Raw genomic sequence first — 26195 nt, forward strand, 5'->3', positions numbered from 1 at the left:
TTGAAATAAGAGTATTGCATATTTTGTGTAAGAGACCCAACAAACAGAAGATGTTAAGAAACTTCCTATGATTTCCCTCCTCACATCAAAAGATTAAAAGATCCCATTCCTCTGCTACAACAATGGCCACACCCCACTTTGGAATTACCGAATTAAATCACACACCAGATCTTTAATTTTTATTTTTCAAAAAAAAAACTTTATTATATAAGTCATAAAACTTCAAAAAACAAAAGGCTCTCTCCAATTACCCAATCTTATTCTCTGCTGCTGCTTTTTTTTCGCCTTCTTGCTTGCTGGTTCTTACTCTCTCCTTCTGAGAATCACTCATTTCCATTGTTGCTGTTAGCAATGGAGAGCTTTGCGCTGCACTCGCTCTCCACCTCAACCTCTTTCTCTCTCTCATCTTCACGCTTCTCCCTTCACCACCGTTCTCGACCCATCATGACAAACAGATCCCAACTCTCACTTCCACTGAATCCACAATCACGTTCAAACCCATCTCCCATATCACCCCTCATTTCTCAAGTTTTCTCCTTTCCCTCCAAAGCTTCAAAATTTAACACTTCCTCAAGACCCCATTACAGCCCACTTCATGCTTCTTCATCTTCCTCAAATTCTCCGTCACCACCGCCACTGCAGGGTGCAAAGCCCATTCCTTTCGTAATCTCCGTATGCATAGGCCTCATTGTTCGTTTCTTAGTTCCCAAGCCAGTGGAAGTTACTCCAGAGGCATGGCAATTGCTCTCAATTTTCCTCTCAACCATCGCGGGCCTTGTCCTGAGCCCGTTGCCCGTTGGAGCCTGGGCTTTTCTGGGCCTTACAACTGCTGTGGTAACCAAAACTTTAACCTTTGGTGCAGCCTTCAGTGCCTTCACCAACGAAGTGATTTGGTTGATTGTGATTTCATTCTTCTTTGCCCGTGGATTTGTGAAAACTGGTTTGGGAGATAGAATTGCAACTTACTTTGTGAAGTGGATGGGGAAGAGCACTTTGGGTTTGTCTTATGGTTTGACATTCAGTGAAGTGCTTATTGCTCCGGCAATGCCGAGCACCACCGCAAGAGCTGGTGGTGTGTTCTTGCCGATCATCAAGTCACTGTCACTCTCCGCTGGCAGTGAACCTGGCAATCCTACTGCTAAGAGGCTTGGTGCTTATCTCGTTCAGAACCAGTTTCAGGTTGGTTTGGTGTTAATAGTATTCACAGATTTGTAATCATGGCTAGAATAATTGATGGATATATTAAATGAGAATTATCACTATAAAACTTCTAACCATTTCAGCCAGAGATTTCATAAGGTTTTTAGCTATGATGCACAAATGCTACATGTTCACTAGCATATGAGCATCTGCATCAAATACTGCTATTCTAAAATTCTTAAATTTGTGAGTTTTCATAAAATGTCTTATATTTAGTATCACACTGTACTGTGATACTTGCATTTGTATTTGTATTTGTATTTGTGCAACATAGAATTTAGGTTCTTTTTCAGCTTGGCTTTTGTGAAAGAACTGAAATCTATCTTAAATATTGCTTAGTTGCTGTATGTTTCAATGATTTGTATAAATTCCTATTGTCTTTTAATTTTATTGGCTATGTTTTGGTTTTATTACAACTATAAGTGTTGTTTTATGAAAGCTGTTGCAACTATATCTGGGTATTACAAATGTGTCATAGTAATGATCATAATCTATTTTGATGTAGCTGAATTCTACTCTTCTGTATTTTGTTTCTTATTTGCAAATTGCTATCATGAGATAATGAAGTGACTTGTGCATTGCCTTTGTGACCTGTGACAGTCTGCTGGTAACTCTAGTGCTCTTTTCCTAACTGCTGCAGCTCAAAATCTGCTGTGTATCAAATTAGCAGAGGAGCTTGGGGTCATTGTTTCTAGCCCTTGGGTTACTTGGTTCAAGGCAGCTAGCTTACCTGCACTTGTTTGTCTTCTTGTTACACCGTTGGTTTTATACAAGCTCTATCCCCCTGAAATTAAAGACACACCGGAAGCACCTGCCCTGGCTGCAAAGAAACTCGAAACTATGGGCCCTGTCACAAAAAATGAATGGATTATGGTTTCTACGATGCTTCTTGCCGTCTCTTTGTGGATCTTTGGGTATGCTTGACATACTCATACTATAAATATACATGAATTTTTTCTTGAATGATTTATTGGTTTGTTGACATTTTGGACAGTATAAACTGTCCCACTGTCATATAAACTATCATTGAATTGAATTCAGAATCATCAATATTTTTTGGGTTCTTGCAGAGATAGTCTCGGCATAGCAAGTGCTGTAGCTGCGATGATTGGGTTATCAATACTACTTGTATTAGGAGTTCTTGACTGGAATGACTGCTTGAATGAGAAATCGGCTTGGGATACCTTGGCTTGGTTTGCCATTCTTGTGGGCATGGCAGGCCAGTTGACAAACCTTGGTATCGTAACCTGGATGTCTGATTGTGTAGCCAACTCGCTTCGGTCATTCTCTTTGAGCTGGCCAGCTTCACTAGCTGTTCTTCAGGCAGCTTATTTCTTAATCCACTACCTTTTCGCCAGTCAGACAGGACACGTGGGGGCTTTATACTCTGCATTTCTTGCTATGCATAGGGCAGCTGGTGTTCCTGGTGTTCTGGCTGCGCTCGCTTTAGGTTACAACACAAATCTTTTTGGTGCAATAACACACTATAGTAGCGGTCAGGCTGCTGTATACTTTGGAGGTTTGTCCCTGTCTTTTTCTTTTCTCTTTTGTTCTTTCCGGCTATTCAATTATTTAGCTTGTGTATGTTTAGCAACTTTATTCTATCCCCGTTCTTCATACCGTGCATGATATTTCTAATCTGTAATTTCTTGGCTGAAATTGTTGTGATTTTCCTTCTTTGGCAGCTGGTTATATCGACCTTCCTGATATATTCAAAATGGGGTTCGTTATGTTTGTTATCAATGCTATCATCTGGGGAGGTGTTGGTGCTTTCTGGTGGAAATTTTTGGGACTGTATTGATTCCCATTTCAGTGTAAGTAAATATCAGTTTTTCCCAGTTTCAATAGGCCTTTCTTCTTCCCGGCCAAAAGAAAACGAAAGAAAAGGTCCTTCATGTAAAGGACAATTGAGCTCAACACAATTTTTCAATTTTCTGCCTTCAGCTTTATTTGTCTTCTTAGTTTTAGCAGTGTCACATTTAGTTTACAAACAATAAATGATATTCTGATAAAGGGTTTTATGGAAACCTACATTCAAGATTTGAAATCGATATGATCTTCATTGATGGAGGTTTAGCCTGGTTTGAAGGTGTTCCTATTTGTGATTTATTCTTTCTTTGTCAGTGTTGTTATCTATAATATGGTGCTATTTTCAAGCTTACTTTATTCATGGCATTTTAATAAACATTAAGACTATATTATTTCTTCCCCCTTAGGATACTGTGAATTGACAGAATATAATTGCATTGAACAAGTCATGTCGTACATTCAAGAATGTACCATGATGGAGTACATTAATATCATTTTTAAGTTGATTACTAGTGTTAATTATGAATTAGTGGCCCTGTGATAAGTGAAGCTCTGGTTTCGGTGCAGCATCATTCTTATCCTGTACTGTAGTGTGACAGATTGAATTATTATACAATACTTTCAAATAATGTTATCCAATAATTACTCATCAATAAATGAGGTTATGATGAGCTTTGAAATGTGTAATCTGCTGCTGCTGTTGTATGAGTATCTGAGACATTGCAGAAGATTCAGATACTCAATTGTGATGCACTTGAGGAATGTGAAAGGAAGAACTAGGAGGTATTAACTCTCGATAACAATACTCAATCTTATATTTATTACTATACTTTATCCAGTCGAATAGAAATGAGTACTACTATGTAAATAAATAAATAAACGTGTTTGAGAGAGCTGCAAGAGATACCTCATTAGTCATTATGCATTTCCACATCAGAATTAGAATTCAGAAGATGAGACTAGTAAGTGAAGCTTGAAATCTTGATATTCTGCGAGATTCATGTATTGTCTGCAAAGATAGATATGAATGTAAGGTCACAAGGTTGAGTTGAATGTTAACCGTTATTCGTCAAGCCATTTTGAAGCAAAAGGACTCAACAGTGGCATCTGACTGTTAGCTGTCCTACCTACCTAACTTACATGTCAAATTTTAGTTATGGTTTGGAAGTGTGTTAGTTCAATGAATATATATTAAATGAAATTAAGCTGAGTCAATTTAGTTTCATTAAGCAAAGTACGCGTAGGGCTTCTGAGATTTGTTAAATGAAAGTAAAAATTTGAAAAGAAATTCACCTTAACACTCGCTTTAATTGCCAAATAAGAGTTGCAAACCTACAAACATTTATATTCAGGCTAATACAACAAAATCATCATTCAAATTGAGTGCCCCTCTCAACAGACCGAAAGTACATAATAAATAAAGACTAGAGAAAAGGCGAAGATAGGAAAGGCATCTATCTAATTGTCTAGTAAGAGAACTAAAATGTTTTGCCCCCTTCCTTAAATGCCAACTAAATAACATAGCTAACTAAAAGTAATCACTTTCGTGATTAATCTACAAGACTTCAATTTTGTTATCCTGTGCCAACTAATAGCAGATCTAACTAAAAATAATCACTTTAATGATTCAATATACAGGACTTCAATTTTGTTATCCTCCGTTGTCCTTCAGTCTCCCATTCTGTTCATATCAGAGAAGTCATCTATTGATCCCAACTTTTCCAGGATCAGTCTTTCTTGCTCAGCATCTGTTTTGCACGTAGTTAAGAAGTTCTTGTTGAAAGCAAATCAAAATGCCGTCGAGAAAAATGTCTAGGTAAAGAATATACCATGCTACCAATGGATTTTCTGTAAAACATGGTTTTCTAATGGAGCATAGGTTCATGATGAAGACAAGTTTGATTGTACAATTTATATACAGCTACATAATGCAAGGAAAGATACCTAGCAAGGATACATTCCTGATCAGGGTTTTCAGTGAAATTGGAGTGCAGGGCATTTCCAATGCAATCCACTATAGCTGAGGTAGTCATTGAGGACTCTACGCATAAAATTGCTGTGATGGCATCTAATCGGGTCACTTCATTTCTGAACATCAGCCTTGCATGAGCTGTCATTAAAGATCAAAAGCACATAAGAGGATAAGGAAGTTAAATGGGTAATTTCACCATAGTTCCAGTTACATACCTTGAGCTAGGCGTATTAAACTTTCCAGCATCCGGACGGTGGTCCTGGCTACATTGCAAATTTGGAACTTAATTTAACGACATAAATTGATGAGTATTAAACTTGATTTAGAAAGGGACGTATTTATCTGAAACCTGCATTATGAGTTGCAGACTTCCTTTGAAGTTGATAATAGCTAGATATGACTCTTTCGGCCTCTCTTGTAAGGACTGGCTTGAAAGTTTCTTTCACATAGTGTAAGTACCTGCAAGATTAGAAATAACCAAGAGTCTCTTACCGAGCCAACTACAGAAAAAATTAAGAAATTCAGAAACTTAAAAGCTCTATCTAATTTGAAAACCTTCTATGAGACAGAATTCAATGGAGACTGATTTGGTATACAACTAACTTCACTATTTTAAATGAGAAAGAAATGTTTTATCCTATTTTTAATTAGGATAGCAAGAGGAAAGAAAAGGAAGCAAGAAATTAAGTTGGGATGTAGAAAAACCAATGCAAGATAGGATTCAAACTTCTTTTTCCTTTTTATGCATGTTATCCATGGTCGTCAGCTGCATATTTCACCTCTTGAGTGTAGAAAGAGGCCAGACTTTTGCTAGATCTTCATCGTTGTTGGCTCTATCAGGTTCTGCCTGAATATTAGTTTTCATAAAAGTGTTATATCTGTACCCACAGGAAGCTTTTTAATGCAGATGGTTATAGATTACCTCAGAAAGAATATGGGATGAAACTACTACATCCCATTCAGGATTCTTTGTATCCAAGAGCACAAGGACAATATCAAACCTGCTAAGTAAAGGACCAGAGAGTGTTGTATTGACAGACAGAGCTACCTTGTGTTAAGTTGGACAAGTAATAAACTGAAGCAACTGTGAATTTAGCGGCAAACGAGGTTGCTATAATTACTACATTGATAGTTCAGAAATTTCTAAGCTAGCAGCTAGAGGAAAAAATTTCGTGGACTAGAAATTGTACATCAGTAATACCGAACAATTTTTAAACGTCAATTTAGAATAGTATTAGACAAATATATATTGACTGAAGTGATACGTTGATCGGGGTCATATTGCCCTTTAGGATTTGTGGCACCAAATACCGTTGTTCTAGTGCTGAGTGTTGTTACAAGACCAGCCTGGACAAAGCATGAGAGTATGTAAGCAGCAGCGATGCTTTTGACCACAAGATACATGTCTGTATTGAGAAAAGCAGAAGTTCATTCAGGTTTTGCGTAATATTCAAATATTCCACCCAACCTTAGCTACACTTATTGTTTGCTGCTCCATGGCTTCATGTATTGTTGCCCTGTCATGTTCCCTCATGCTGGGAAAAAGGAAGTTTATATAAACAATGCTAAGTATCATAAACAACTCTGCTGGAATTTCCATAAATCTAAACTTCTCATAAATGCATCCACTGAAAACTACCCTGACCAACTTGAAGTGACAAATTTGGTATGATGATGAAGAGTAGAACAAATGTGATGTAAATCTTGTTAACCCTCTTACTGTGACTATATACATTCTTGTGTCCTTCATAAAGTGCTTACCTATCGAATTCATCTATGCAGCACAATCCTCCATCTGCTAAAACAAGGGCTCCAGCTTCCAACATCCACTCACCTAAAAATTCCATAAATTGGCCATGCACTTAGCAAAACCAATTACAAGATACACAGATTCATGCATGTCTACATTTAGACGAGTTAATAATGTGGGCTATTTATCAGTAAAAATTGATGTATGGAAATTTGCCTCCATCCTTCACTGCAGTAACCGTCAATCCAGCACTTGTGCTTCCCAGCCCAGTGGTAATAACAGATCTATTGCTCAATTTCGCTGCAAATTTCAGAAACTGAGACTTTCCAGTGCCTATATCAAACATAAAAAGGCAAGTTATAGAAAACGAGGACCAACTTTATTTTGTCATTTCTTTTATTCCTTAAGTCGATGATAAGAATTCACAAAACAGTTAACAAACAGTTCATATATATAATTAAGAAAACTGCACTAAAGCTAACAGCATATAGAAATTTCTCGTATAAGTCCAACTATTATGTGGTCACTTTTCAAATTTCCTTTTCTTGGTTGAACATCATTGAACAAGTAGTGGCATAACTGAAGCACAACAAAGAACTTAATTGGTAGAACTCGCCTTTTTTTGTCTAATCGAAGTCACTTTCACGGGTGTGTTGTAGTATTCATGAAGCAATAAAAAAACCATCTATGCTACAAACTTGAAACAAGTAATAACAAGAGTAGCATTGCTCATATAAATCACATTAGCAATAGATTGCATACCGGGATCACCAACCAAGAGTAAGTGAGATTCCCCTCTTACCCTTGTTCCAGAAGCATCGACATGTTGAACACCTCCTATAAGTGTTAATGCAACTGATTGAAAGACAACAGACATGAAATGAGAAAGAAGATCATAACTGATATCTTGATATTAGTATTTTAGTTTGCTGACATGAATATAGAAACAAAATGAATGAGAGCCTCCATATCACACTTTTGCTGCCCATCTAAATCCAGTCCAGGACTAATTTCTTTATATAAAATCTTTGCAAATTCAAGTATTTCCATCTATGATCTTTATGAGGTTCCTCTCTTGAATGAAACCAAATGGGACCTATAGAGATCATGTTATCATCTATAAGATCCTCATTTCCACATGCCTAGATCAAGTGAGTCTTATTGCATCTAATCTAAGTACTCATTTATGGTTTGCAAAAAATTGTTTTGATTTAAAATTTTTCATAAATTTAACCCCTTCTACCTTGTCTTTCTCTGTATCATATTTAAGTCTGTTGCATAAACTTTCTCTCCAACATGCACAAAAGAATTTGGGATCTTGGAATTTAAAAGTCAAAATCCATCATAGATAGACGTCATTTGTTTATCAAAATGGAAAATATAAAATATGTCAAAGCAACAACAAATCCTTGAGAAAAATAGCAATATGTAAATAGCCATCACCATAAATATATGTGTTTACCGGCCAGCTTGACAGTAAACAGGCCAAATACTTGTGGGCAAATTCCTCGAAGAATAGCATTCCTCCCTGGATCATTTTGAAACATCCAAGAAGTTAAGAAAATATGAAATTAAATGATACAAAGGATAACCAAGATACGTCTTCTTGGATACCACCTTTTAAGGGTGCATCTTTGAAATGGTCCCAGAACTGCTTGAATTTTGTAACTAAGTCATCAGAAATGTCCATTTCTGACTTCAGTTGATTGGTCCTCCTGAAACAAGGAGAATGCTCTGCTTCCATTAAACTGAGAGTAACTGACTTCAATTTATAGTATAACTTAATTCAATGAAATCATTCAATGTGTGCTCCACTTAGGATATTATACATATAATATGTGAATTATACTATCTGACTGACAACCTATTATGTGGTTTGTAATAGGACAGAAAAGGGAAGCAGACAAGCAGTGGCAAATCAGTTCCTAGGAGTAATTAAATCATTAAGGAACATTCATGATAGACCAAATGTTGCAAATGAAGACACGGCCAAAGGAAAGAAAGCATTTTGAAGGTGGAAGATGGTGAAGCCAGAAAAATCTACAATTCAGTCCTGAAGAATATGGGTGGCATGGATCTATCCTCAGACCAGCTACCAAAGGGGCGCTGACACAGAAACTACTGTGCCAAAACACAATCAACCAAAATGATTACTCTATTATATGAACTGTAGTTAGCATTAATTATGATCATTCAACGGCAGGTTGAGAAAAAACTCATCTTCTTGAGGAGGAATTTCATAAGAAAACAGTACCAGTTAAAAAGAACATGAGAAATGAATGATAAGCCAAGTTAGGAGATAAGGTTTGCATCACAACCACAAGTATCACCAGACTGCCCATAAATTATGAGTAAGGGAGAGAGTTTAGGAGATGCATAAATAAATATTTATACAATTTACCATGAAAAGAAACAAGAAGAATGACAAATGCTAGTAAGTTCTTTTTGCTTAACAAGGTTTTAAAGGCAAAGAAAGAGAACTTCTTCACCTTACATTGTTGGCTATTAATACAGGATCAAGGTCACAGCGCACATCTTTCAACTCTGGAGACCATTTTGCAGTCAAGAGACCAGTGACAATCACATCATCTGCAAGTAAAAGAGAATTGAAGTCCTCAACCAGCCCAAAAAAAAAAAAAATTTTGCATTTATGTTCCAGCACTCTAGCTTTAGCTTGTGAGAGATCATCAATTGTTAAGGGGAAAAAAAGGTTACCTTTTATTTTAACTAAAAATAGAAGAATGTATGTCCAGAATATTCAATTTAGGTAGAGACATAATACATTAACTTATTTTAACCAGCTTTCCTACATACTTCTTAGTCTAGGAAGAAAACAGTTGTTAAAATACCATGTGCATGTCATGCAATCATATTGAAGAGAAAAGGAATCAAAGCTGATGTAAATACCTCCAGCTTTAACAACATCAACCAGATCATCATGCAAGATGACAAGAATTGAACGAGGAATGGCTCCAACACCTAGCACCTGTGTACTTTCTTGGATTTTTATCTCCTGATAATCATGGCATACTATAGTATTTTCTACATACTGGAAGTTTGTGCCTCCACAGGGCTTCAATTTCTGCCATTAGGAACAATTAAAACAATCAAATGAAAGATATGCTATCATCGGATCTACAGAAGAACAAAGACATAGTACTGCAGGATCGAGTTTCCAAAATCAATTTTTAAGCTTCCTGGGCAAATTTGCAGGTTTAATATGCTGCACTCCCCAACTTAGAGAAAGAAACTTAACACAGCAGTGCAAGCGAACACATTTCTAATGTTACATTTTAATACATGGCATCTGGGGTGAAATGAAATATTTAATCTCAGATGTAGAAGATACCTGCATGGGGCAAATTGAAGGTAATGATATGGAGTTTCGAGCTTCAACCTCAGGATAAACTGTGAAGCTGTACGCATGCTTTGTTAATCCAATTAACATATTGCTTAATGTGATGAACAAAATGCAGCAAAGCTAACCATCATTTAATAAACTTCATCTTACCATCTACTGTCACACGTGATAATCCTGAGCTAATCCCTAATGTTATCCTTAGGACATATAATTTAACAAAAACATGGATTGAAAAAAGAAAAAAAGTGCTGACCTCTTCTTGCATTTGTTGCACATATACTTCCTCTCTCCTTCATGCATCTTGATTGCCCCAGACCTGATTACAGTCCCTTTCACAGTGAGAAGAATTCCGCGATGCTGCACTCGAACACGCCCTATGGTCGGAAACGTCTCTAATTCCATCATCCAAAAAATGTCAAAATATAAAGTGTCCTTATTCCTTAAGTAAGGGGAATTACAACAAATAGGTTTAATGCTAACAAACCAGAGCATTCAAGGGGAGAACCACTGATGTTGATTCGAACATGAATGAAATTCTTCTCAACAACATTCTTCTCTTGCTCTAAATCTCTCACCACGATTCTCTGCACGACTCGCAACACAAATCGAAGTGAATTGCAGCTTTCTCCTCCAAATGAATAAAAATGTGAAAAGATAAAAAAGAAAGAAACGAACGTGAGACAAGAGAGCAGCATTGTCGAAGGCTTGCAAGTAAGGGGTGGGTTGGGAGAATATGAGACGCGCAAGGTGAGGATCTTCCTCCATCAACTCTGCGAAGCTAAAGAAAGAGAAAAGAGGTTTGTTTCAGTTTTAAATATGCGTTGTAGAAAGTAAAAAGTGAAATTGATGCAACAGAAGAGTTACTCAATGAAGAGAGGATAGTGAAGATTGGGATCGGGAGAGGAAGCGATGGATCGGAGCTGGTCGGAGTGGTAGCGAAGCAGATAAGTGGCCATTGGCTTCTCCCACTCCCATGGATCGCTCTGCAACTGCACCTCCATCACTCTCACACTGCTGCAATCGTCGCGGGTTTTGGCGCCAAATCAAGGAAGATCACAGAACTTTTTTTGTTTTTCATTTGCACTTGTTGGCAAATGTCAATGGGCCTATTTTTTTCAAACGCAAACAATTAGCCTGAAATCTTTAGTTGCTCATGGTATTTTCTAAAGCTTTTGGTGAAGAGATAGATATGGAAAGATTGAGACTGATAGAAAGATTAAGAGACAGAGATTAAAATAAATTTTAGTATTTTATTTGGTATAAAATAGGAGATAAAAATTAAAACAATAATGAAACTCTAATTTAATTTGCATAAAAAATAAAATTGAAATTAATTAATTAAAATGAGAATATTTTATGTATAAAATGTTATTAAAATTTCAGTCTCTTATCTCTAAAATTTTTAGTCTTTTATATTCTTATTTTTTAGAGGTACAAAAATACTGATTCAACAAACATGATACTTCAGTTTCCTAATTTCTATTCCAGTATCTCAAAATAAAAATTACTAAAATCCAACCTAACAGATCAACAACTAATCTCATCTGTTGCGAATCCAGAATTTATTTAAAGGTTAACAAACTCAAACTGGTTACAATTAGCCTAATCTAAAATAGCAAAAAAACAATTAGGACTTAGGTCCCAAATTTTTACCAAAAAAAAAGAGCAAAAAAACAATTAATTTATTAAGACTAATTTCTTAAATATAACTTTTTATAGCAATTGTGTTTGATAAATTAAAATAAACATGATTTTTAATAAACACAAACTACAAAAAAATTATTGTTTGATAAAATTATTTTTAATATTAAAATAGTTTTAATAAACAGAAAAATATAAACATCTTACTTTAAAAAATTAATTTATTTATATTTATTATATTTAAGTATCTCTGTTGAAAAAACTTTACCCAACTAGAACTTGAGCAATTTTAATACTGTTTTACACCAACAAAAACTGAAATATATATATATTGTTAGAACCTATAAACGCTTTTTTCCCGAAATGAAGCCAAACACACCTTAGCAGAAGCAGCGAACATCGGCTTTAATGGCGGATGCAGCAGAGTCCCATGGCGGCGGAAACAAACCCCAGCGAGTGCTGGAGTTCTACAGTGGAATCGGCGGCATGGTAACTAACGCTCCCTTCCCCCCTCCTCCCATAAAAACCTATAATCCTCTTTTCATTGAATTCAAATGCTTTGTTTCTGTTAGAGGTACTCTCTGATGCGAGCAGGGGTGAAAGCTCAAGTGGTTGAAGCATTTGAAATCAACGACAGAGCCAATGACGTTTACGAGCATAATTTCGGTCATCGTCCTTATCAGGTTTTTTGCTTTTTGTGCTTCTGCGTAATGGTTAATTCTTTCAGTTAACGAATTCTGGTACAGTAATTAAACTTTCGTGCTTGTGCATAGTTCTAGTTAGTTCAGTGTCTCAAGGTTATTCACACTTAGTAATGGTTTTAGTATAGTATGCTATGTAATGTAATCGCTTTAAGTTCAAAATTAATGGGATTTATTTGTAGATTATGAGGTTTTAGTGTTATTCTTCATTTAGATGAAATGGCTTGTCTTCTCGTCATTCAATGTTTGGTGTTTGACTTTGGCTATTGTTTTCGATACTACATGAATTTGGATACTTAGCTACAGAGACATAGCCGAGATAAAAATATTGTGCTATCTTGGTTTTGTTTATGTTTCTTTGCTTAGGGAAATATTCAATGCTTGACTGCGGCTGATCTCGACGGCTATGGTGGAGATGCATGGCTTCTTTCTCCTCCTTGCCAACCTTACACGCGGCAAGGTGAACCTTTTTTTGGTTCCTTCTCTTTTTCCTATTTTATGGGTTACTTTATCCTATTTTAGCCAAAGTTGCTCAATGATCTTGTGTTAGGTCTCCAGAAGGACACTGGTGATGCTCGGGCATTTTCTTTTCTTCAGATTCTTGAGCTTATGCCATTCTTATTGAAGCCTCCAAGCTTGTTATTCGTAGAAAATGTTGTTGGCTTCGAGGTTTGTCAACTTGGATTAACTCATAAGTACAAGTCTCGTTTCATTAATGATTTTCTCTATTCACTTCCTTTTTCTTTGTACTCGTGTTGCATACAGACATCTGACACACATGCAAAACTGATTGAAATATTGGACAGAACAAATTTTGTTACACAGGAGTTCATTTTGAGCCCACTACAGTTTGGAATCCCATATTCTAGGCCTCGATATTTTTGTCTGGTAGGGTATTATGGTCCTTGGTGTATGCTTTCTTTATCTTAAATGAGAATTTTAAAAGATTTTGGTTGTATTCTTATGTCATCAAGGAAACAGGTGGAACTATCCTATATGCTTTGGGATACGATCATCTGATTGTTATCTAATTGTTTCAGGCTAAGAGAAAGCCCTACTCTTTTGTTAATGAAATTTGGAACAGACAACTGATTCAATCTCCAAGACCATTATATGAGCATTTTGATACAGCGTTTATTGAAGATGATTTATCACAAGAGGACAGGCATATGTTGTTGCAGTCATGTGAACCTATTGAAAGTTTTCTTGAGTTAAAGAATCCTAGCAATAATATTGAGGCTGAATCTGCAACTTTGGGCAAAGGTGATGATAATGTCTGTGACTCTTTACAGCAGTGTTATGTTCCCCTGAGTTTGGTTGAGCGGTGGGGAAGTGCTATGGGTATCCACCCTTACATTAATTATTGCAGTATATTCAAATCAGCGTATTATAATATTTTTTAAAAGAAGGGGGGGGGGGGGTTAGTATTAACAGTATTATTTCTGAACTCTTGTTTCCTTAAAAGAGCCTAGATGTTGTCTATCCTGATTCAAAGCGCTGCTGCTGTTTTACAAAAAGTTATTACAGATATGTGAAGGGAACTGGATCCCTTTTGGCGACTGTTCAGGTAGGATTTCTAAATGGTAGAAATCTTTTTTGATGTATTGTTTAATGTATTCTCATAACAATGTAATTCATGTTATTGCCTTTCAAGCACTATGATGCTGTTTGTGCTTTACAATCATCATTATATCTAACATTTTTGGTAGCTATTCATAGTTGTGACTTTGATGGACTAAATTGTTGATACAATCTTTGGGATTACTACCAGTCTACCACATTGGGTACCTATGAAACTGTTCTCACTCTTTGATGTCCTCCATTTTGTACATTTAGCCAAAGAAGAGGGACAAAGCATCATTGAAGGAGCAGTGCCTTAGATATTTTACCCCTAGAGAGGTGGGTGATTTCTTTAAATCCCATTATTCTATAGCTTCTATTTTGGTACTTAGCATTATTATATAGAATGCCATGCATTCGTGTCCATGAATGCTCGGTAAAATTGTATTGTCTTCATTTCAGTGCATATAACTAATCTACAAGGTACTTCTTGTCGTCCCATGACTAGGTTGCGAACATTCATTCGTTTCCTGAAGGTTTCAAGTTTCCAGATCACATTAGTCTCAAACAACGGTATGCCATTTACTATTTCATACCTTAGCGTCAATTCCATGTAGAAACATCCATTGAATGTAGTTATTGCTGTCTAGAATTTGAGTTCAATATTACCTGCTTTTCATGACCCAAGGTCAGATAAGTGTCCATATTGGCATGCTTAATTCTATTGATTTTGTTTATCTTATCAATCTTACTTTCTTTTGCAGTTATGCTTTGCTAGGAAACAGTTTAAGCATAGCAGTTGTTGCTCCCTTACTTCAGTATCTTTTCGCCAATCCGTAGTGATTTTCGGTCACATTCATATGATTCATTCACTAGCAGCTGATATTTTCGAATCATGCCATTGCCTCCTACAATTTTTTGCAATGACAATCGGAGATCCTGCAACTGGTTCATTTCCCCGAAAACCACATTCAATCATGTGATCGTAGTTATCAATACTGACCCTAGGTGGTTGTGAAATGTAATCGGAATTTGAAAGGGATTAGAAATGTTATATTCAAGCATGTTGTGAAGAAGATAGGATGGGATATTGTGAACTGCTTGCTTACGTGGCAAACTTATTCCTTTATTTGCATTATTGATTAGAATTGATAGCAAATGATCACAAACCACAAGAAATTACACGCGTTAATTGCAGGGTCATGATCAGTTTTCGTCATGCTTCCAGTTCTTTACATGATTGAATTTAATTATAACAGTAGTATTCTTTTGGTATAACAGCCTCAGAAAGCTAGCTATCTAAGGCTTTCATTGGAATCTTTGGTCCTATTATAGCAAGCAATTATGAGTAATCCTAAGGCAATTTTCATTCTCAAAAACAATCTTTTCTAGTTTCGCTGATCAAACAATGAAAATAAGTAAATAACTTCTTAACAACCTTGAAAAGCACACTTCAAACCCCATTAACCAGCTTCCAAAAATTTAACCTTGCCAAGAGATAGATGAAGCCAACTCAGTACGCTAATGAATAATATGACTATGCTTCTGATCAATTCTCAACAAATCAGTCCAACGGGTTCATATATTTGTTTAGACTTAGAAGTGTATAAATAATATACACGAAAAATCGCTAATAACATCAATCCAAAACAGAACTCACAAGGGTATAACTTAATCATTACAGTAGTTAGTCATATGCTGGAGCACAGGAAATTCACGCATATACCATTGTACTCGACCCCTAAATGCTATTCATGTATCAAAATCATCAAGCGACTTATTGAACTCTTGAAGCCACCGCATATTAACAAGACACCGCTGATAGAAGAATTCCTCATTCATTCATGCATAATAATAGTACGACGTAGAAGGATATAAATTTAGCATTCAAAAGTAGGCATCACTAGGTAAGTCCAGATATGATAAAACATTATTGTTAATATGGACATAATAAAAATACTGACAAGTGCTTAAACACAACAGATATCAATTAGTGACTAAACTATGATCTACACGAACATCATCAACTCTGGTCTGCTGTACACATTGTTCTGCTCATCCTCCAAGATGGGGTATGCAGCTACAAGAGCATCCTGAGCTCCGATGTACAGTGAATTATAGATCTTCCAATACACTTCCCTAACCTTTCTTGCTGGGTGGAACAGCCCTTGGAGGCAGTAGTTGAGAATAACGGCAGCACCCAAGGCTACCCTCATCCCTTCGATGGCTTCCATCACAGCGTTGATCACGTGTGGAGAGGTTTCGAAAATGTTTGGCCAGACATAGTTCAGCAAATGGACTAGAGCATCCTCACAACCCAATCCAGCTACTCCCAGCGCCATGTGCTTCACAGCAGAAGCCGCCGTCTGCCTATGAACCAAATCTCTGTCCATGAGAGCATCCTCAAGCAATGGAGTCACAGCATAGATGTAGTCCTTTCCCATTTCACCAATGTATTCAAATAGGAAAGAGAGTGACTTGAGGACACCATTTTGCACATTGAGCTCTGGCACACGGTACTCATTCATCAAAGCAGGTAACACTGTGAAAGGCGAGCACGTCTCTGCAACTATTGCAATTGCTACAGTAGTGCAGACACGGTTCTGCCTCTCCTGCACCTTGAGGTTATTCAGAAGAGTTGCCAAGACATCCTGTGGACCAATGGCTTTTGCAATATAACCAAAAGTGTTCACAGTCGCCCTTCGAATTCCCTTCTTGTGTGCCTTCAGCATCTCAAGAAGCTCAAAACAGATTCTCATCCATTCTCTAGCTGGCACAAACTCTGCACCACGGTCAGCAATTCTCCCCACAAGATCAATACAATTTTCCTGCACTTTCTCATGCCTATTCTTCAAAATTGGTGTCAACCTGGGAAGCAAATCTTTGATAGGTGGAGTCATCTTCGTCATACCAATAACATTGACGATTGACTTAAGAGCTCCCAAAATTGACCCAAGAACTTCGGGATATTCCTCTCCCAAATATTCATACAACACAACACCAAGATGGCCCATCAGTTGTTCCTCATGGCACTGCTTCATAACAACAGCAATCCTTGAAATAAGGTCTGCTGCTTGCTGTCTCACCTTTGCACTCTTGTTGTTTAAACGCCATTTGATGGTACCACAAATCTGAGGAAGATAAGGTTTCACTCTCTGCCCAAGGGAGTTCACAACAGCACCAAACCCATTAAGCATCACATTAGCATCATCACTGGTCTGCTCTTGGAATGCGTATAGAATACCATCAATGAGAAGCTCTTCTAACCTTGCATCTATATCAGATGATCCCAAGTTTGTGACCACCTTCTCAATAGTCTCCATAACCATTCGCCTGTAAGGTTCACTCTCATCTTTAAGATCCTCAACTATCCTCCCAACAATATCAGCAACACCAACTTTATTAGCAATCTCTACAGTAGTCTCGACAAGTTGCTTATAATTTCTTCTATCCAGAGCCATCCTCCTAACCCAGAAATTCCTGAAAAACTCAGGGAGGATATCATTTCTAATATAATCCGCCTCCACACCCTCGGTGCTCACACATTGCTTCACCACTTTCAGAACAATTTTCTTCATTTCCTCATCAGGTGACTGGAATTCACGAATCAGAATAAGCATCACTTCCTTAGTATAGTAACTGGCATATAGAGCTTCCATCAATGGAATGATAAAACCAATGGCCTTCAAAAATGCAGCCAACACCTTACCACGGTGTTGCCTGATACCCTTCCATAGTGGCTTCAACACAGAGTCAAAACTTTCAATACCATAAGGAGCTGCAGCCTCTGCAAGAGCAGCAAGAGACAAAGCAGTGATGGTTCTCACTTTCTGATTCTCATCATTCAGACCATGCTCAATAATTTCCACAAGGGATCTCAAATGTGGCAAAACTGCACAACCAATTAAAATAGCAATCTGTTGAACAATCTTAATCCCCGTGTGCCGAGCCTGCCATGATTTCTTACTTTGACAGACAGCCTTCAAAAAGGGCAAGAGCGCAGGAATACCAAGAGCTGAAGCAACAACACTAAAAGCCCTAGCAGTAGTGTTCCTAACATATTCATCGATGTTATCAATATCAGGTCGCATGGCTGCAATCATAGTGGCCAAACCAGCAGCCTTACTAAGGTTAGAGATGATTTCTCTCCCCTCCACACGGGCATAGTAGTCTTCATCAATCAACAAAGGTTCAATCACAACAAGAATCTTATGCACATAAGGGCGAACCAATTCATCCAATTTATACAAAACCCTATCAATTACCTTAACCAACAAGTGCCTCTCTTGGTCCTCCAGTGTAGGTTGCATGAGCAGAGGCAAAATCCTGTTAAACAACGGCCCAGCACCAAACTCACGAGCCTTATCAGTGAGCTGTCTTAGAGCTGTTTTCCTTTGAGGGGGCGTTCCATTCTTCACCTTGAGCAGAAGTTTCATGATCTTCCTCTCTTTCTGCTCATCAGGTGACAACTCCTCTTCATTTTCTTCATTCAACAAAGCACCAAAATACTGGTAATCCTCGGGTTTCATGAATGGCAACCCGCCAGGTGCTTCCTTAGGAACATCAAACTGCTGACCACGGTTCTCCTCAGGGATCTGATAAAGAGGAGTCCCCATCGGAGTAGGCGTGGCGAGAAGCTTCCTCGCAGGGGTCCTAATAGGGACATATGAAGCAGGTGGCTCCAAAATCTTATACCCTTCTTGAGGAAACATGGCATCAAGCTCCTCATCAGTCAAAGGCCTATTCCTCTCCTCAATATCCCTCTCCCACCTCAACAAATTATACTGCTCCGGGGTCACAGAACCACGCAATTGCCCGGGGGTTGGAGTGGCCAGTCCAAACCCACCAGCAGGGGTCACACCAGGGGTATAAGCAGCCGCAGGGGTAGCACCGGGCAAAGGGGTTGCGCTGCCCATAGTAGCAGGAGTTTCATCCCACCTAGAACCCTGCCTCTTCGGGGTTGGGGTAGCCATGCCAGAGAGCTTAGGGGTAGCATCCCAAGTCATCCCAGCAGGCGTAGCACCAGGGGTAACACCACCAGCAGGTGTTGCATCTGAGTCCACCAACCTCCCAGGCGTAGGAGTCTCATCCCATCTGTTCCTCCTTCCTGGAGTCGCGTCAGTCACCCTCCCCGGGGTAGGGGTGGCATCCCACCTCCCCGGAGTTGTGTCCGGCATATCCCAATCCGAGGTTTTCGACTTCTTTGCAGCACCACCCTCATCTTGTGACTGGTCCCACCTGTTCCTCCGCTTCTGCTGTTGCTGTTGCTGCGCCGGTGCAGCCTGTGGAGGCGCCGCCTTAGCAGCCTCATCCTCTTCCTTCTTCTTCTTAGCAATGGCCTTCAAGGTCTCCTCCTTCTCCCTCTTCAGCGCCTGCTCCCTCATGACATCGGCGTAGGTCCTGACGGAGGGGTCCGGTGTCTTCTCGCCAGCAGAGAAGGGATCGTGGCGCTCCGGCGAGATGAACTGCTTGAGCCTCCTTTGGTGGTACTCACCCTCCCTGTCGATAATCTTCTGCGGCTTCCTGAACCCCAATCCGGCGTCGCTGTCATCACCACCGGGCATCTCCTTGAGCAGAGATTTGGGGGCAGTATAGGAAGCAACCTTGCGGGCAACCTCGTTATCCATGGCATCGATATTCTCTTCATCTTCGTTGGCAGGGATTGAGGTGAGGTAGGAGCCCTTGTCGGAACCGCCATAGAGGTCAGTGTCGAAGGTGAGAGAAGTGAGGGATGCGAGTTGCTGCTCCGTCTTCTTGCGCTCTTCCTGCGTCTTTGCAATCTCTTGATCCAAAGACGCCATTTTCGTTGCGTTTCTGATGCTTCTTAATTGATATTAGCGTAAACCCTAGGGAGACTGAAGATTAGGGTTTGAAAGTGTGAGAAAGTGACGAAGAAAGCGAAAACGAAGTTCTGAGAAGTGAGAAGAAATGAAACAGAATCAAAGATGAAATTCTACAAAAATAAAAATTCTTTGCGAAATAACCGACTCTCAATGTCGGTTTTTTTATGTCATTTATGGGCCTGAACCATGACTTTTCAGGCCCAAAAACACAATGTTTGGTTCTAAGTCTGAATTATAGCAAATGACCCAAAGAGAAAGTTTGATACTCTGACCAAAAAAAAAAAGAAAGTTTGATACCTGGAGGGAAATTAATGGGCGCAAGCTGGAAAAAGGTGGCGGCGATGGGAGGCTCCTCCCTCAACTCTGGACGGCGATCTTCTTCAGGACTGCTCCGGACTCCGGTGAAGGGTTTGCTGATGTCATGTTTTTTTTTTTTTGGTATTTTGATGTCTTGTGTTACTACTTACAAAGATCCAGCAGAGGGCGCTCATAGCTTTGGGCTTAAATTTCTGTCCAAAAAAAATAGATATTACTGGATATTTTGGAGTATATTTAATATGGTGTTTGCTATTGTGCCTAAAATATATTACCTAATTGCAAAAATAAGTTAAATAATCAATTTTAAAGTTAAAAATATAAAAGTTAAAAAATTTTAAATATTTTAAAATTACTATAAAAAATAATTTAGGTAAAAATTTAGGTACCAAACAAAAAGTATCATAGAATTGGCCATTTAATATTTGCACCAAAGATTATAGCAATTGTTTTTAATTTGTATTTGAATTACAACTAACTAAATATGATAAATAACTATGTGCAATTGAAAAAATTTGTAGACTAGTGAAAAATACCTATTAATCCACCTTTTTATTTATTTATGTTATAATTTAAAAAATAATTAATGTTGTAGTATTATTAACAATTATTGAATTAGTTAAAGATGATCAAATATTTGATTTTATAATCAATAATTATAATTATGATTCAAGTCTTATAAATGAAAATATCTCTTCTGAACAGTTGAATAGTAAATTTTCCATGAAAAACCATGAGAACTAGTGCCATGCATTGAATTCAGCAAGGATGTTTGTTTTCTAAACTAGCACGACATCAGTAGGAACGATGGAAAATATTGTACACAATGTTGTCATTTTACGAAAAAGCCGTTAAGGCAAAAAATTAAATAATTAATCAATCAAATAAACGTCTTTTGTTTTTTTTTTTAAATAATAAGTTATATTTCATTAATTAAAAAAATAAAATATAAGAATGTCCAAAACAAGATAGCATAACGAAAAATGAAAATCTTTTAAAAAATACATTGATGGTATACATCAAATGGTGTATAGACAAACTAAAAATAAGTTAAAAGAAAGAAAATAATAGGGTGAATTGATGAAACTAAGAATTGTCCTCGAGAAGATGAAAAGCTAAGAGAGATTTTTTTCTAAATTTTACGAAACAACTTGACAGAGTTTGCAAAAGTAGTAAATGACATCGAACTGCAGTCTTTAAAAACTAAAAGGTTGTGAACTTTTTAATATGCCAGCAAATAATGGCAAACAATTGAGAGTTTCAGCCAGCATTTTTCAAGAGTTAATCATTTTCGTTGCTGCAATCTACTATATCCAAAAATCATCAAAATTCTACGAGAAAAAACAGTCTCTAAAAGAACTTTGAGACTACACTTCTTTACTTGTAGAACAATAGAACAAACAGTAAATAATCATTTCTGTTACTTCTTAATGACAATAAAAACATATTGACAATATAGATAGATAATAGCAATGAATCTAAATAAGAACTGGAAGACGGTCATATAAAAATTTTCAAATAAAAATCTTAATTTTATAGGGCAAGTTAAGCTTCCCTAATCCTTGAACCTTGGCGATTATTGTACAGTGTTACTAGTGTAAAACCAGCGCGTAAATCCAATGTCAAAATTAATTAGTAGATATTGATTTAAAAACTCTTTATATAGAATAAAATAGTACATATTGATTGATGCTAATAGTTATTATTTTTATTTTAAAAAATTTTTATGCGTAAAAACTCATACTTATACAATACTATTTCGTCTTCTACTTTCGATAGCGCAAATAATTATTTTTTAAGTCCACTACTATTTCATATTAGTGAATTTCACTTATATGCAAATAAGTATTATCTATGTGTATTTAAATAAAATTATAACACTATATTACTGTTATGTGCCAAAAAAATATAAAATAATAATTTTTATTTTAATCACATAAGAATCCTTAATAACTATGTTATTGAATCTCTTGCAGTTTGCACATAAGTTTTCACCACGACGGTTACATTACTATATGCCTACTATAAAATTGTTTGCCTAGTTTTTTAAGCAACGTATGTTTCAACATACAATAAGTGTTTCATCATAGAATAATTGATTTGGGACTTGCATTCTTTTAACTCTTTATCTATTTGTCCTTGAGTTTTTCCAAGCTATACTTAGAACTCATTTACTTAGTTCAACCGTTTATAGAGAATTCAAGTATACACAATTGAGGGATGAAATTTATTTAAGATCTTATTAAGTTTTTTCAAATATTTTACAAACGAAATGAAATGGTCAAAGCTGCTAATTGCATTCTTTTTTTATGGGATTCCCATCTTTTTAAACTCTTTATTTCCAAACAAAATACTTAATTAAAAGAGAGATCAGTCATCAATGCAAAACAATCCTATTTCAGCATTTTGCACCACTTTCTTCCCCTTTATATGTGATGGTGCTGCAATAGATGCCCTCTTATATACTTCATGTCCTGCATAGTTCCCATTTCTTGCTATTGTTCAATTTCTTCCATGTATTGTCCTTTAACAACATTAATGTATTGATATAGGACATTCAATAGGTAAGAAATTTTTGTTTCTGAACAGAATTACCTGATATCTATCAAATTCGAATAAAGTAAAAGAACTTTTCCAAATAATAAGCACTGAATGCATAGCCTTTTAAACAATTCACGAAGATGAAAAAAATATTAGAAAAAGGAATGAACCAATTGAGACTAACACAAAGCATATATATATATATATATATATGAAAAGAGAGAAAGAGGAATATTAGCTAATAAATTATCACTTTTTAACATAGGTTTAGATGATGTACTTAACTGACATAAAAAGGTGAGAGTGAAAATAAAACACATAAATTTGTAGCAGTGAAACTTTTCAATTGCAGAAACTTACACAAGATAGTTTACCTTTTTATCTGGGACTCCTTTGAGAGTGAAAATAAAACAAATAAATAAAAAAAAAAGAGAGAGCACAATATAAAAACAAATCTAAATCAAGCATTGGCCAAAGATCAATAATAGAGAAGGATCACAGTATCATACTTGCACATGATCTCAACACAAAACTCACAAAAATCCATTCACATCAAGATGTAGCAGTTTGCAACAAAGATAAAGACAGAAATATTTTAATTTTATGGTAAAAAATGTTGGGGGGAAAAAAAAGCAATAAGAAACCGGTCTTACAAACAACTATAGATTAGATATTTGTTCATGATAAAAAATGACAGACTGAAATATTTTAATTTTAAACTTTGATATATCTTTAAATCCAAGTACATCCTTAACCCTTGATTCAAGGATCATTAATTGAACATGAAATCCATGTCTCAATGTCTGATCCGTTTTTATTTCCTTTTTCCAATTCCATCACCATTTGTTCCAAATCTCACATCTTTTCAAACAACAAATACAACTAATGTTAAAAAGACATACACAAATGTTTATTTAATGCCACATAAGTGTTCCAAATTGAATTTGAGCACTCATGCTCTAAATATAACTATCTCAACACATACTTTAAACATTCATAACAGTTAAAAAGACAAATATCAACAATTAATGAAACCTTCTAAGTCCTTGACCCTTGCTGTGGCCACAGTCAATCTGGCATGAATCTGCTACCGCAGCCCGTTCCTCCTGTCAACTTTCCAAATCATCACCTACAATAAACAAAGGAATATACTTCTCAGTCTTTGGAAAGTATTGCAGTTTCAAAGAAAACCATAATTCATTAATTACTCATAATTCATTGTGAAACAAACAACACAGTGCAACAACATCATCATACAGCTAGGAATGAAAAACAATACAACTGTTCTCAGTTTCAGCAAAAATCAAACTTACAAAAGCCAGTGTGACAAACCAAAGGAAAAACAATAGTGGAAGAAAAAGAAATAATTAACATAATTATTCCTCGGTTACTCTTCATTGATATAGACAAACAACGTAATGCAACAACAAAATCCAGATACTTATGAAAGCTAACAGCATACTAATAAATAAGGATGTTAAGAGCAACATAAAAGATACTGCTTCATTGTTTTGTATATTCTCAAGCAAAAAAGTAATGCTTATATTAATCTTTTTGGAGAGAAGTTAGAAAAGACAAAACAAAAACAAAAAACTTAATAAATAAATAAATAAAAAGAATAATGTAAGAATATCAAAGGTTAAAAAGTATTGGAGATAAAAATAATAATAAAAAACACCTTTTGCTTCCCATGAGTTGGCACTTTATAGCAAAGTGGAATCAACTCAGGATATCTGTAAGAATTGCACCCACCATTTCCATAAACCATCCAGTATCTTCCCCATGCTTCCCATGTCCAAAGCCAAGGATTCATTCCCATCCGGTGCATTGGAATAAACCTGAAGTGTTTATTTATCATTGTATTGGTAAGCTTATATATAGTTGTTAAAATTCAAATTCCTAATCCACATTAAAAGAAACTATTGTGTTACCTTGTACCATTTCAATTAGCTAGAGAATATAAGTGTTCTTATGAAATCAAGTTCTAGTGGGTTCAGTTTGAAAAATTTATGCACCCTATATAAACAACTATCCCTAGATATATATACTATGTAAAACAGCTCTTGCTATGGCAACCTCTAGTATGCACCACTATTACATCATCTATTTCTAGTATCTATAAAGAAACTGTCATAATATAAAGCAATTTACTATTGATCACTATCTCTATATATTTTCTTTGAATTTAAGAAATTATGTAAGAAAAATTATGGCTACAATCATGTAAGAAATTATCACTTTAGTAACAAATATATTATAGAACAAAAATGTTAAAATGATGATGCAAAAATTTTTACTCCTCTTTAGATGTTCTGCCCATGTACCACCAAAAGTGTTAGATATTTTTCAGCCTTGTAAGATCTCCAATAGATATAGCAAATTATGCAATTATAAAACTTTTTTCACATCAATCATAAGTGTCATAGTTCATTAAGGAGAAATCAAGGGCTTTCCGATTTGATTAAGTAATGACATCAAAAGTGATTAAAAGCATGAAATGGCTAAGACTAACAAATGCTATACCACAAAGCAAAAATCAATATTAGAAGTGGAACAACTGCACATGTGACTTGATTCTTGAATCGGAGAAAGTTCCATTTGCAATATCAAAAGTGTACCAATAGCCAAGAGATCAATTTGATTCACAATAAATCATTTAAATATTGTTCCTAATGCTAGTAATATGTGGTCTGTAGTTTCTTTTACTCCTTTTTAGTTATTCCGCCCATAAACCATCCAAAAATTACCAAAAATATGCCAATAAGACGTAAGATATGATAACTCACAATGCTAAACTTCTATAGACCAAAGCTACGGATGAAACGATAAGGGACACTGGACACACCACTTAGTTTATTATAAGCTAAATACATATAAAATTTAAAGTTTACCAAATTCACATAAGCAGGTGAATAGGAATGGATGAACTTTGTTCTTGGGACCTTTGAATTCCATCACACTTTATCCTTTTAGTGTTGGATCTAATTTGTCAAAATGAAATGGATATAACATACAAAGGTTTATTCTTTCTTCTCTATATGTCATAGAATTTAAAATTATATCATATCAAAACTCAAATCTATTTCTTTATTATTTTCTAGAGCAATTAATAAATAAAACATGTAACTTCTCAAATGAAAATCATGAATTTAGCACTCAAAACCCCAGTAAAGTGCACTGGAAATAACAGATCAGGGAAAGTAATCCTACCGATATATTTGCTATCCATACCCCAACCAAATTTTGGTAGTATGAGCACCCCAAAAGTTTCCCATCATTAATACCAAACCTTGTGCAACAAAAATTCAATGCGCACATGTAAATGGATGCAATGTCAAATGCAGATCAGGAAAATGTCAAGCCAACCAATATGGCATGACATAATGAGTTTGAATCATTTCTAAATAAATATAAGCAAAAATCTAGCAACACATCATGCTTTCATTTTTACTAATAATTAACAAACCTGTACGGTATAAAGGGTGTGGCTAGATCAATAAGC

The 26195-nt window shown here is 36.2% G+C and overlaps 4 protein-coding genes across 10 annotated transcripts; 2 read left to right on the forward strand and 2 right to left on the reverse strand.

Annotated features, from left to right (window-relative positions):
• Positions 1–3358, forward strand: LOC112714832 (dicarboxylate transporter 2.1, chloroplastic). The gene is made up of 4 exons (XM_025766513.2): positions 1–1179; positions 1801–2114; positions 2271–2719; positions 2886–3358. Exons 1-4 carry the CDS (start codon positions 352–354, stop codon positions 2999–3001), a joined length of 1707 nt encoding a protein of 568 aa, XP_025622298.1. The 5' UTR covers positions 1–351; the 3' UTR covers positions 3002–3358.
• Positions 3359–4333: 975 nt separating this feature from the next.
• Positions 4334–11239, reverse strand: LOC112714831 (probable DNA helicase MCM9). Of its 5 annotated transcripts, none has more exons than XR_011867046.1 (20): positions 10957–11239; positions 10768–10870; positions 10577–10676; positions 10346–10484; positions 10081–10147; positions 9639–9813; positions 9221–9320; positions 8349–8446; positions 8194–8259; positions 7494–7586; positions 6948–7064; positions 6743–6815; positions 6450–6516; positions 6247–6328; positions 5904–6025; positions 5761–5828; positions 5331–5440; positions 5197–5240; positions 4967–5119; positions 4334–4757 (listed from the first exon to the last, which is right to left on the reverse strand). XR_011867046.1 is itself a non-coding variant. In XM_025766509.3 (20 exons), the coding sequence occupies exons 1-20, from the start codon at positions 11091–11093 to the stop codon at positions 4678–4680; spliced, it is 1998 nt and encodes a 665-aa protein (XP_025622294.1). In that variant the 5' UTR covers positions 11094–11239; the 3' UTR covers positions 4334–4677. The 5 variants fall into 5 exon arrangements, 3 of the variants coding, with proteins under 3 accessions (XP_025622294.1, XP_025622295.1, XP_025622297.1); XM_025766509.3 differs by having other exon boundaries at positions 5197–5244; XM_025766510.3 differs by having other exon boundaries at positions 4954–5119; positions 5197–5244.
• Positions 11240–12003: 764 nt separating this feature from the next.
• LOC112714835 (tRNA (cytosine(38)-C(5))-methyltransferase 2) lies at positions 12004–15213 on the forward strand. Of its 3 annotated transcripts, none has more exons than XR_011867048.1 (10): positions 12004–12222; positions 12306–12416; positions 12801–12894; positions 12985–13103; positions 13200–13322; positions 13475–13775; positions 13907–14001; positions 14154–14333; positions 14503–14567; positions 14759–15213. XR_011867048.1 is itself a non-coding variant. In XM_025766516.3 (10 exons), exons 1-10 carry the CDS (start codon positions 12142–12144, stop codon positions 14832–14834), a joined length of 1113 nt encoding a protein of 370 aa, XP_025622301.1. In that variant the 5' UTR covers positions 12004–12141; the 3' UTR covers positions 14835–15213. The 3 variants fall into 3 exon arrangements, 2 of the variants coding, with proteins under 2 accessions (XP_025622301.1, XP_025622300.1); XM_025766516.3 differs by having other exon boundaries at positions 12985–13129; positions 13241–13322; positions 14271–14333; XM_025766515.3 differs by having other exon boundaries at positions 14271–14333.
• Positions 15214–15816: 603 nt separating this feature from the next.
• LOC112714833 (uncharacterized) lies at positions 15817–20033 on the reverse strand. The gene has a single exon (XM_025766514.3). The coding sequence runs from the start codon at positions 19793–19795 to the stop codon at positions 16004–16006; it is 3792 nt and encodes a 1263-aa protein (XP_025622299.1). The 5' UTR covers positions 19796–20033; the 3' UTR covers positions 15817–16003.
• Between the last annotated feature and the right edge of the window lie 6162 nt (positions 20034–26195).

Source organism: Arachis hypogaea, chromosome 10, assembly GCF_003086295.3.
Source record: "Arachis hypogaea cultivar Tifrunner chromosome 10, arahy.Tifrunner.gnm2.J5K5, whole genome shotgun sequence".
NCBI lineage: Eukaryota > Viridiplantae > Streptophyta > Magnoliopsida > Fabales > Fabaceae > Arachis > Arachis hypogaea.

What these genes read in the sequence shown, in the direction of transcription:
- LOC112714831 (XM_025766509.3), bottom strand. Translation starts at nt 11,093, where the DNA reads ATGGAGGTGCAGTTGCAGAGCGATCCATGGGAGTGGGAGAAGCCAATG. An exon ending in CACTATCCTCTCTTCATTGA is followed by an intron (nt 10,871 to 10,956) that starts GTAACTCTTCTG and finishes CTCTTTCTTTAG; the next exon opens with CTTCGCAGAGTTGATGGAGG. An exon ending in CTTCAATTTGCCCCATGCAG is followed by an intron (nt 9,814 to 10,080) that starts GTATCTTCTACA and finishes TCCTAATGGCAG; the next exon opens with AAATTGAAGCCCTGTGGAGG.
- LOC112714835 (XM_025766515.3), top strand. Translation starts at nt 12,142, where the DNA reads ATGGCGGATGCAGCAGAGTCCCATGGCGGCGGAAACAAACCCCAGCGA. An exon ending in TCGGTCATCGTCCTTATCAG is followed by an intron (nt 12,417 to 12,800) that starts GTTTTTTGCTTT and finishes TTCTTTGCTTAG; the next exon opens with GGAAATATTCAATGCTTGAC. An exon ending in GCGGTGGGGAAGTGCTATGG is followed by an intron (nt 13,776 to 13,906) that starts GTATCCACCCTT and finishes AAAAGAGCCTAG; the next exon opens with ATGTTGTCTATCCTGATTCA.
- LOC112714832 (XM_025766513.2), top strand. Translation starts at nt 352, where the DNA reads ATGGAGAGCTTTGCGCTGCACTCGCTCTCCACCTCAACCTCTTTCTCT. An exon ending in GTCTCTTTGTGGATCTTTGG is followed by an intron (nt 2,115 to 2,270) that starts GTATGCTTGACA and finishes GGGTTCTTGCAG; the next exon opens with AGATAGTCTCGGCATAGCAA. An exon ending in GGCTGCTGTATACTTTGGAG is followed by an intron (nt 2,720 to 2,885) that starts GTTTGTCCCTGT and finishes CTTCTTTGGCAG; the next exon opens with CTGGTTATATCGACCTTCCT.
- LOC112714833 (XM_025766514.3), bottom strand. Translation starts at nt 19,795, where the DNA reads ATGGCGTCTTTGGATCAAGAGATTGCAAAGACGCAGGAAGAGCGCAAG.